General features: G+C 32.2%; 1 protein-coding gene across 1 annotated transcript in view; it reads right to left on the bottom strand.

Moving 5' to 3' along the window:
- LOC134695352 (titin-like) overlaps nt 1-12,679 on the bottom strand; it is a 47,104-nt gene that overhangs the window by 10,329 nt on the left and 24,096 nt on the right. Inside the window, exons 28-36 of the mRNA XM_063556576.1 lie at nt 12,248-12,547; nt 11,441-11,740; nt 10,634-10,933; nt 7,825-8,106; nt 6,988-7,287; nt 5,954-6,253; nt 4,193-4,486; nt 3,805-3,867; nt 3,144-3,245 (exon numbers count right to left, since the gene is read on the bottom strand). Coding sequence (XP_063412646.1) covers nt 3,144-3,245; nt 3,805-3,867; nt 4,193-4,486; nt 5,954-6,253; nt 6,988-7,287; nt 7,825-8,106; nt 10,634-10,933; nt 11,441-11,740; nt 12,248-12,547 — 2,241 coding nt within the window. The remainder of the gene's footprint in view (nt 1-3,143; nt 3,246-3,804; nt 3,868-4,192; nt 4,487-5,953; nt 6,254-6,987; nt 7,288-7,824; nt 8,107-10,633; nt 10,934-11,440; nt 11,741-12,247; nt 12,548-12,679) is intronic.

The raw sequence follows: 12,679 nt of genomic DNA, 5'->3' as shown, positions 1-12,679 counted from the left end.
CAGTGACGCTCGAATCCGAAAAAAATTAAAAAGGCCAAAAAAGTACGAAGTTGAAGAGCTTTGAGGACCAACATTCCTAAAAGTGTTGCCAAATACAGCTAAGGTAATCTATGCCTGAGGTAGAAAAGCCTTAGTATTTCAAAAATATCTAAATTTTGTAAACAGTAAATCTATAACTTCAACCATATCAATGACAATTCATGTCAACACAAAAGTGCTAACTACTGGGCTTGTGATACCCTCGGGGAAATAAATCTCCACCAGCAGTGACATCGACCCAGTGGTAGTAAATAAACTCATCATAGATACCAGGACTAAAATTGGTATATACGCCAGACGCGCGTTTGGTCTGCAAAATTGATATTTTATCGTATGTTTTTCTATGTTGTGATGTTACGCTATTGTTTCAGAAAAAGGGAGAGATTTGGTACCATTAAAACGTTTAATCCCGCTGGAAATGTGTGCACCTGTCTTAAGTCAGGAATATGATGTACAGTAGTTGTGGATTGTTTATGTAATTTATACCTGTTTCTTGTTTCTCGATTTTTATATAGATTATACCGTTGATTTTCCTGTTTGAATGGTTTTACACTAGGAATTTTGGGACCCTTTATAGCGTGTTGTTCGGTGTGAGCCAAAGTTTCGTGTTGAAGGCCGTACATTGACCTATAATGGTTTACTTTTATAAATTGTAATTAGGATGGAGAGTTGTCTCATTGGCACTCACACCACATCTTCCTATATCTAAACACAATCTATAAATATATGGTCAACAAGGCTGTAAATCCATTCAATATAGGAGTTCTCAAGCAAAAAATACGGTAGACATGGTAGAGAGGGGGAAACTGAAACATGAAAATGTTTGATTTCAAAATGAAATCTTGACAATACCTCGTTACAAACTACTTCTCAAATGCATAGATATTTTGAAGTACATACCGTGATTGTGATCTACTGTTATTCCTGTTTTCAACATCTCTGCCACCTGTTGCAAGTATCATGCTTCGTTAAATGTTTATTCTTACCAAATCTCTTTAAAATTAACTGTTTGCAAACGTATAAATTATTAGAAATACTTGGGATAACTTCTTATCCCAGGCAAATATTATCTTAGTCGTATTTGGAACAATTTTTTTTAAATTTTCAAATTTATACTACTGGCTTTCTTGCTATTTTGATCTGAGCGTCACTGATGAGTCTGATGAAGACGAAACTAGTGGATTTCGCTATACGGTAAATAAACTACATATGTGCTGATTTGACTTTAGTTTTAATGTCTTATTTTCAATGACTCTAATCTTCGAAATTTTGTTATTATTTATGTATTTCCTGTTCACGGTGTAGAATCAGCATTTTTGCTTCCTTTACGAGTCAGAAAACGCGTCCTTTCCGATACTGTACACAGTAAAAAATTATGAATATACACCGTGCTGTTATTATTAAAGCGTCACAGACGATTCGAATTTAGACTACATTTGTGTCTGATGCACAAAATTAAACCTGGTATATTTGATATGACTACAAACTAATATGCTGATAATACAGCTGGTTGTTGTTTGTGTTCAAGGTTTCATACGAATATTAGTCATCACACCAATATTTGAATAATTTATCATTATCATTTTATGTAAATTTATCTTTGACACAAAGTTAAATAGTTTGAAACACATATTTCCATCTACTTCCGTGGACAGATAATGTATATTCCTTTGTGTAATGCCAATAAAATTAAATATCGCCAACTCAATAAATATTTGTGTCTAATATTTTTACTTTTGTAAATTTTGAAAACAATGATTAGTCTATAATTTATAAGTGTAAATAAAACTTAACCTGTGGATGCACTCAGTTCGGTTGACGGTAATGGCTGTTGGTTTCTTATGTCTAATACCAGTAGATAAATACATTTTAAATATATAACATACAAATAACAACGCGTCATATATTGTGTATTAGCATTACGCTTTACGGGCAGGCTGTAAGGTATTACATAGGACTTTTTTAGCTTCTCAAGTTAGGTCTCTTGGAAAAATGATATAGAGTTCATCACTGTTTGACCAGGGATGGTGCCTTGACTGAAATACGGTTCACAACATCTGTTTACTCTTATTATCCCGCGTAAATATACCTTTTTTTGTTTTGTGTAGTGGATATTGTAACCGGACCAAAACATGCTATGAGTAAGCTTAAACTTGTCCCACTTAACCGTGTTCCGACTTGACAGAACGACATCATTTGCAATATTCGCCTTTTGCTCAATAGTAGGCGTATTGACGTCAGTTTCCTGACGATCTGAAATTGGTATCCAACCAGCATTGCGTAATTTGCGTACAATTAACACAAAAGGGGGGGGGGGCGAAACTTCGATTGGACATATATTTATACACATGAGCCAACAGTAGTATGTAATGAGACTGTTGAATACCAAGCAAATAACAAGAGAACACCAAATATACGACGCATTCGATGCAACCCGTAAAACACAGGTACATTAATGATTACCAATATTTGCCGACAAAAATATGTTTTGACGTTATATAACTGAGATAATGGATATTTTGAGTTTTTTCTTCTTCTTAAACACAGATTGGAGTGTTGAGAATACATTAGGACAGAGCTTCCTATGGTAGTTCTTTTTTTGACAATCTTAATATTCCCCGTTTTTTTTTATGCGATAAGAAGAAACCTAAAAATATGAATGATCTATTTCTTAATCGAACATTATTTACAAATGCACATAAATGATCGACTTTCGCGAATGCATTGTAGTAAACAGTGTGTCAAATTCTCCTATGCATTGTAAAGAACTGATGTTCTGTAATTTTCAGATTAATCTTTTTTACGGTTCTTGTACAAATATGAAAGAAACGAAATACAATTAATAATTTATGGTCACTTTAGCTTCTTGTCAAACCAAGTAATGATAAAAAACCATGTTCGCGTACATTGACTTCTTTAATTTCAGCATCTCATATTCAGTATGATTGCAATTATATAACCTTTTGAAAATAGGAATTTAGCTTTTAAAATATTATTCAGGATCACAATGAAACAATTTTTATATCAAATTATGATTCATTCTGTAAACATAATCATATAATTATCGTAAGATCGTTTACAAAGTTTGAATACATTTAACTTACCAGAACTTTTGTTTTGCTTATAATTACAACAAGCACATATTGCTGAACCTACAGCAGCTATTGCACCAATCGCAGCTATAGTTATTGAAATCACTGTATCACCTTCAATGCAATATAATTATGCAGGTTAACATGCATTAAGGAAAAAAACCAAATGTAGAACTTAGAAATAGTATATCAATTCTATCTGTACTCGCTTTTAAATTTCATTTTCGGGGGGATGGGATAACAATGATAAGTCATATTACAGTTTTGATATTGATGATTTAAAAATATCGCAAATGTCTTTTACACAGACATACGATTCGTTTATTGCAGTTTGCCTGGTCATAACTAATAAATATTAAAACATAATAGATAAGTCTTGTTTTTTTTTTATCATTTTACATTTATATTAAAGTTGCAGTTTCTCGATTAATAATCTTTAAGTTAATAACGTGAGGTAAACAAAAAACCAACCCTGAACAATGAACAATGATTTTTGAAGAAACTAATCCCGCTCTAAAGTACACTGAAATATTTTTAAATCGGTAAAACTATTTATAAGTCAATGAACGTTTGGATTTTTCTGTCGTGTAAGCTAGGAATTTTTTATTTAATGTGTCACAAAATAATTTATCTATTAATTAATTTACATTAACATGGTAGGCCAAATACATACTGTTGCTCGTTTTACTATTTGATTCCTCAGTCGATTTGACAACTGGTATAAATCCTGTTTTAACTACAAAAAAAAGATGAATTTCGTGTTGCAATATCAATCTTAACGAGCAATATTTTACTTAAAAAATATTTGTCAATGGAAATTCAACTTCAAGTGATAAATAAGAAATATTGACAGAATAAATTTATAACTGTTGTATCGAAATAAAAGGAATGAATGGAGAAATAATGTTGCAAATTGTAAACAAAAAAACGCTGAAAAATATAAAATGTAAAAATAATTGATTTTATTTAGTGGTTAATTATTAAAATTACAATGAGAGGTGTATGCTAGCAACAATAAGAAAACAAACGTAGTATGGACATCACTTTATAAAATTTACTACCTGTTACTTTTGCGGGAAGACTGCTACCGGTTCCAACAGAGTTAACAGCAAAACATGTATATTCCCCTGTCATCGATTCCATGGCAGATGGAATAATCAACGATGGATTTTCAACAGTAACCCCTTTAATTCCTATCGAAGCGGATGATATTATTGTTGAGGAGCCATGTATATATCTTTTCCAGTACACCTTTGAAACTTCTGGAGATGTATTTTTTACAAAGCAACTAATAGCTATTGTATGACCAGCCCCAGTTAGATATTTCAATGATGGAACAGAAACTTCTGGGAGACCTGCGATAATATAAAAATTGTTAAGCTTCTAGATATTCCTGTTTTGAAATCATCGGACACTTGAATATATAAAAATAAAGAAAAAAAAAATGAAATGAATGTACATATTTCAGACCGATGGAAAGGTTTGTTGCACTTTAATAGTACGAGTTATAAATTATTTTTTTTATATTCAGATTCATCATGGTCTATGATCCTGGGAGGAGCCAAGAAACTTATTAAGTAACAGCATGTGATGTGCGTTTTATATGAATCATAATCTTCTAGAAAATCTTCCAAAATGTTGACTTTTAAGACGATAAGACGCAAATGGTCTTATATTTCAATAATTCAAAAAAATATTTTAAGACAACAACAAAACACACATTAGTAAACAAGAAACAATAAAAGTAAATTTTCAGATTCACGGATGGATAATCTTAATCATTAGTTAAAAACAATATCAACTAAAAATTTTGCTTGATCATGCATGGTGATTATGGAACTACTTTTAGAAATATTCAAATACAAATGACTAAAATAAACTGATTCGAACATTATCCTTATACTTAGCATTGCCATTATTTGGGTCTCCTATCATAAGAACTTAAATATACAATATGCTTTGATTTTTGTAAATGATCTTTTATGGGCTTTTGCAGTCTGGAGAAAATGGGTGAAATGGGGAAACATATTCTACCCTGTAGCTGTACAACCCAAGGAGTCTGAACAGCTAGGAAAAATGAATTAACCTGAAATGAATACATCATATCAACGGTATATTTGATACTTCACAGATCAAAACTGTTCATATTCTACAAACAAATATGTATTTGTCAGATACAAGGATGTATGATTTAACATAACATTTTCGTACATATCTATAAGAAATATTACGACTTCTTAGCATGTCAATGCCCCTGGTATGTCGGATTTCGTATTATTTTGTTTCATATATTTTTTTTATATTTGGTGTGTCCAAGTTGAATTGTAGTAACGACATAATGAACATATTCGGTATCATCTGTGAAACGGATATTCTACAACGGTCAACCTACCCGTGATGGAATCCGTAAAATTTACAAAGTGATGATTTCAAATTCGCCATCTGGAACGCTTGGCCAAGAAAGGTAAATTCACAATTCGGAAGTCGAATTTATCTCTTTTGTGGTAAACATTTGTTTTCAACCGACCCTGATACAATCAAAATACAATGCATAATTGTCGGAAATGGCATATTTGCTTCACAGCAGAATATATATATTCCATAATGTCTTAGTCATATTTAGTCAATTTATTCTCCATTGTGCCATTATATAATTGCCGAATGCTATGTTATAGATTTGTGTTAAACTTTGCGAAAAGACGTTTATATACTACATATAGTGATACGAAGCATATTGCATAAAGGAAGCCTATTGTTGATATAGTTTGCTTACTTAGTGTATTATTTTAAAGAAGTCGTAAACTAATTTTACTGTTATCTACCTCCAATGACAGTTAGTCGTACAGATGAGCTGTAACCCTGTCCAAATTCATTTACTGCGAAACATTTATAATATCCCGAATCCGAATCAGTTGCATGAACCAAAGTCATCGATGGATTTTCAACCGAAATGCCTGCTATTCCAGTAGTTTCATTATTCATTACTATGATGATACCATTTGATTTTTTCTCCCAATAAACTTTTGTCGCTGGTGGGTTTGCGTAAACACTACAAGTAATGTTTACCGATTCACCATAAATCACTGGTTGCAAAACCGGTGTGACAATAACATTTGGCAACTCTGAAATACGAAAAAAAGTAAAATAACCAAAAAATACCGAACTCCTAGGAATATCCAAAAACAAAAAGGCTCTAATCTAATGGCAAATTCGACAGCTCATGGGGATTATCATTTAATAAACAGAAAAAGGAAATGTAAAAAAAACACCTAAATGATGCAGTAAAAGATACCGAACTCCTAAGAATATCCAAAACGAAAAATCTCTAATCAAATGGCAAAATCGAAAGCTCATGGGGATTATCATTTAATAAACAGAAAAAAGAAATGTAAAAAAACCACCTAAATGATGCAGTAAAAGGAACTATTGGTAGTTGGTTTAAATAAAGGCAACAGTAGTATACCGCTGTTCAAAACTCATAAATCCATGGACAAAAAACAAAATCGGGATAACAAACTAAAACCGAGGGAAACGCATTAAATATAAGAGGAGAACAACCACATAACACTAAAATGTAACACATATAGACAAAATCCCACGAGAATAACAAATATAACATATATATATAACATCAAAACCAAATACATGAATTTGGGATAGACAAGTACCGTGACACGTCTTATCGCAATGTGAATTTACACTCATTAAAACAATATTTGGAGCTTTTGTTTGCAATATCTATTAATTTGAATTGAATTATAAAATACAATAAAATGATACTTAACAATTGTATCTTCATAATTCGAGAATATTAGATATGATAAAAGTTCAACATTTAGCAATATCTTTTACTTACTACCAATCACTTTTAAACTAATAGTTTCACTGTATCCTGTTCCAATAACATTTGTAGCTACGCATTTGTAATTTCCTACATCTGCTGTAGTGCTTTTCACTATAGTCAACGATGGACTTTCTACAGAGGCGCCGCGGATTCCCACTGTCCAACTATTTATGACGTTTTTAGCACCATTCACTTCTTTCTCCCAGTAAACACGTGTTACATTTGGGTAAGCAGTAAAATTACAAAATAATGTAACTTTTTCACCATACCCGATTGACGAAATTCTATATCCAACATTTACAACTGGCTCACCTGTAATAGAAATGTGATATATTTTTTCTTCTTTTTAATTCCAAAAAACCGACATTGGCACAATTGACACGACATGTAGACACCTCAATTGCATTCTGAATGACAACAGTTAAAATAGATAAACTGGCGTCTCCATGTATGAAAAGAAAAAAGTGTTGTGCCTAAAGTGTATCATTATCAATAACTGTAAATTAACAAATTAATGCTTGCATTTAATATTTCGATTTTGTCATTTTAAACAGAAATGCGATTTTAATATTTACGATTTTGAGTAAAAACATGTTGAATTCATAAATTAATATTTCAGAATGCGAGTTTAAATTATTGCGTTTACTCTGTGGCATTTTTCGCAATAATAAAAACGTCGCAATAATTTCTGAACTAACATGACAAAACTAAACTGAATACTTCCTCCTAGCAGAAATTAACAGCGAATGAAACTTAGAATCGCTGGTAACCCCCTTAAAACTAGAATATTGCATCAAAACAAAAAAATATGAAATAAACCTCCGATAACAGTAACATTTATTGGTTTACTCTTTGCTGTTACATTGTCATCTTTAGCAAAACAGGTGTAAATTCCGGATTCAGATGTTGTCACATACAAAATAGTCAGTGATGGAATTTTGATGGAACTTCCGGATATCCCGTCTGTATCTTTAACAATCGTAGTTATTACACCATTATTATTGTACTGCCAATATATCTCACGAACTGGGCTATGTCTGGCTGTATGTACTGAACATTCTAATGTAAGTGACATTCCATACATCACTATATATCGATCTTTTTCAGTTTTGATAACAAGATCGTTCTGTCCTGTAATTTAAAACAGAATAATAGTAATAAATTCCTGATCCAACTGCACATTTTGATCAGCAGTTTAAACGCGATTTTTGTTAATAATTCAGTTTAATACTTGTACATACATTCCATTGAAATAAATGATCACACAATCTATATATGGACAGATGATTAATTTAATGACGGATTTATTATATTTATAGATTGATTGATTGTTTGTTGCTTTACGCCGCATTAGCACAAAAAGGCTATATCGCTATATTTATAGAAAAGGACTACAGAGATTCAATGAAAACAAGTTTCACAGATGAACATTTCACTTATTTAATTTTAAACGTTTAATTTCTTTTTAGCGTAATCCCCCGAAAATATGACCACTCACGAGATAAGTTTACTAAAGGCAATTTTTATACTATATACTAGTCATAATATAAAAGTCTCATTAGTTTCAGTGTTAACTGTGTGCATGCGAAATGCCCCAAAAAGGCTAATATACCTTATTGTAGCAATATGTGGGCTGTAATAAAATAAACGGTACCAATTTTCTTGCACCAGATGCGCATTTCGACAATACATGTCTCTTCAGTGATGCTCGTGGCCAAAATATTTGAAATCCAAAGCTTATATAAAAGATGAAGAGCTATAATCCAAAAGGTCCAAAAAGTATAGCCAAATCCGTGAAAGGAACCAGAGCTTTGCATGAGGGAGATACATTCCTTAATTTATAATAATTTCTATCATTTTGTAACAGTAAATTTTAATAACACAAAAAAATCCGTATTTTCATGCCAGTACCGAAGTACTGGCTACTGGGGTGGTGATACCCTCTGGGACTAATAGTCCACCAGCAGAGGCATCGACCCAGTGGTAGTAATAAAATAAACGGTACCAATTTTCTTGCACCAGATGCGCATTTCGACAATACATGTCTCTTCAGTGATGCTCGTGGCCAAAATATTTTAATGTAATGTGACACTAACATAATTGTTACATACACAAAATAGTTCTGACAACACACGTGACTTATAATTTAAAGGGTATGATTTCTAAAAAAAAATTAACACATGCCTGTTAGTAATGTCAAGGTCTTGAGTTCAAATAAAGTTACAGTTATTTCATGTCAAAACTGTACCTTATCCTGACTTGTGCTGAAAAAATCAAAATACCTTTACTTGCATATTAGAGCGTACTGGTTCCCGGAAGTTTGATAGTACATACACAGGATGTTCTGATCTGAACAACAGGTCAAATGTGCCCTCCTATCATAATTTTATATTCTCCTTTATCATTCAAATAAGTTTTTCAACAAGGGATCTACAGTGTCCCAAGTCCCCAAGCTTTCATTTGATACCAAGATTACCCAAATATAACCTCTATTGACAAAGATACAGCTATGCGCAGGAACTATTTTGTTTATATTATGTACTATTTTCTTGTATGTTCTTTCCGACTAGGCCTGAATAAGTAGTTCTATACCTAAAGCTGCTTGACCCATAATGTTTTATTTTATTAATGACATCTGCTTACACATGTTACAGAGTTATTGGACAAAGAGTTTTTAGTGATTTAAATTTGCTATAATCGTGTTAAAAGTGTTACTTTGGGGGATAATAACTGATTAATCTTCATGAAACCAACTTCACTCAATGTTTATTTTTAGGAGTATGGAAACGGGGATGGGTGCAGGTGTTGATGCTTTATCTGAAGTTTTATATCTACAGCATTTTGATTGAATAGGACTCTGTCTTTTCGTCTAATTTTTTTAATTATGGGTTTCAGTTGTTTTTCTTCGCTTTGTCGCTTTTCCTAAACACATTAAATATAAAATTGTATTTTGATTCGTAAACACAACACACAAACACGATTCAACCTTTTCAATACCGAATATCTGAAGTGAAAGGTGAACAAGGGAAAAAAAAGTTGAAGAATAATATGGACAACAAGAGAATACAAACGATGGCGATAGTTATCAAAGGTACCAGGATTATAATTTAGTACGCCAGACTCTATATAGCTTGAGATAATTGAAACTTTGTTCGTATGTTAAAAGCGAAAGGCAGTTAGTGCAAAGGGATTCCATTATGTTTGTTTATATATCAATATTTGGTAGACATTTGTATTATCCCTCCCACATAATTTCACTTTTAATTAAATGATAAGGCGTGCAGTTAAAGTACATTTTGTTGATACACACCCATCTTGCTTTGCATTTTTATAATCATAGTCTTTTGTTGCTAATGCGTACATTAGTAACGTACATTTATTGCGTACACACTGTCAACAATATATTTTTAACACTGGATATTCCATTGAAAAAAAGTAAATTAAAACTTGAGACAAAGACATAAACAGTCCATACTGAATTTTGATAATATTGTTTTGGCTCCGTCATGTGGATTTTTTTTAAATTTGTGTTCAATTTCTGCTTTAAATATAAAACTTAGACTGAATTTAGTTCTCTAAAATCAGATTGCATTTAATTGATATTTTCAAACGTCATTCCAACTTTTATTCGGTTCTATGAAAGTAAATAAATGTATACCTCCTAATACGGTCAAACTCGTTGGTTCGCTGTTTCCTGTTCCAACAATATTAACAGCAAAGCATATGTAGTCTCCGGAATCCTCTGCAGTAACATGCAGTATAGTCAATGACGGGTCAGTTACCTTTGAGCCATAAACACCGGGACTATCGGATGTTTTATTTAATACTGTTTCATTATAGATATGTTGCCAGTATACATGGGTGTGGTTTGGGGAAGAAACTATCATGCATTCTAGAGTCACATTGAATCCATACGTGGTGTTATATGCTGCATGTTTAATTGTTACAGTTGGAATCTCTGTAGGAAGAAAAAGCGAAAGGCAGTTAATGCAAAGGGATTCCATTATGTTTGTTTATATATCAATATTTGGTAGACATTTGTATTATCCCTCCCACATAATTTCACTTTTAATTAAATGATAAGGCGTGCAGTTAAAGTACATTTTGTTGATACACACCCATCTTGCTTTGCATTTTTATAATCATAGTCTTTTGTTGCTAATGCGTACATTAGTAACGTACATTTATTGCATACACACTGTCAACAATATATTTTTAACACTGGATATTCCATTGAAAAAAAGTAAATTAAAACTTGAGACAAAGACTTAAACGGTCTATACTGATTTTTAATAATATTGTTTTGGCTCCGTCATGTGGATTTTTTAAAATTTGAGTTCAATTTCTGCTTTAAATATAAAACTTGGACTGAATTTAGTTCTCTAAAATTAGATTGCATTTAATTGATATTTTCAAACGTCTTTCCAACTTTTATTCGGTTCTATGAAAGTAAATAAATGTATACCTCCTAATACGGTCAAACTCGTTGGTTCGCTGTTTCCTGTTCCAACAATATTAACAGCAAAGCATATGTAGTCTCCGGAATCCTCTGCAGTAACATGCAGTATAGTCAATGACGGGTCAGTTACCTTTGAGCCATAAACACCGGGTCTATCGGATGTTATATTTAATACTGTTTCATTATAGATATGTTGCCAGTATACATGGGTGTGGTTTGGGGAAGAAACTATCATGCATTCTAGAGTCACATTGAATCCATACGTGGTGTTATATGCTGCATGTTTAATTGTTACAGTTGGAATCTCTATAGGAAGAAAAAGCGAAAGGCAGTTAATGCAAAGGGATTCCATTATGTTTGTTTATATATCAATATTTGGTAGACATTTGTATTATCCCTCCCACATAATTGCACTTTTAATTAAATGATAAGGCGTGCAGTTAAAGTACATTTTGTTGATACACACCCATCTTGCTTTGCATTTTTATAATCATAGTCTATTGTTGCTAATGCGTACATTAGTAACGTACATTTATTGCGTACACACTGTCAACAATATATTTTTAACACTGGATATTCCATTGAAAAAAAGTAAATTAAAATTTGAGACGAAGACTTAAACGGTCCATACTGATTTTTGATAATATTGTTTTGGCTCCGTCATGTGGATTTTTTTAAATTTGAGTTCAATTTCTGCTTTAAATATAAAACTTGGACTGAATTTAGTTCTCAAAAATCAGATTGCATTTAATTGATATTTTCAAACGTCATTCCAACTTTTATTCGGTTCTATGAAAGTAAATAAATGTATACCTCCTAATACGGTCAAACTGGTTGGTTCGCTGTTTCCTGTTCCAACAATATTTACAGCAAAGCATATGTAGTCTCCGGAATCCTCTGCAGAAACATGCAGTATAGTCAATGACGGGTCAGTTACCTTTGAGCCATAAACACCGGGACTATCGGATGTTATATTTAACACTGTTTCATTATAGATATGTTGCCAGTATACATGGGTGTGGTTTGGGGAAGAAACTATCATGCATTCTAGAGTCACATTGAATCCATACGTGGTGTTATATGCTGCATGTTTAATTGTTACAGTTGGAATCTCTGTAGGAAGAAAAAGCGAAAGGCAGTTAATGCAAAGGGATTCCATTATGTTTGTTTATATATCAATATTTGGTAGACATTTGTATTATCCCTCCCACATAATTTCACTTTTAATTAAATGATAAGGCGTGC

The sequence above is a fragment of the Mytilus trossulus genome, chromosome 13 (genome assembly GCF_036588685.1).
Source record: "Mytilus trossulus isolate FHL-02 chromosome 13, PNRI_Mtr1.1.1.hap1, whole genome shotgun sequence".
Classification (NCBI taxonomy): domain Eukaryota; kingdom Metazoa; phylum Mollusca; class Bivalvia; order Mytilida; family Mytilidae; genus Mytilus; species Mytilus trossulus.
Note: the sequence above shows the minus strand (reverse complement) of the source record. Positions and strands in the feature narration are given on the sequence as shown.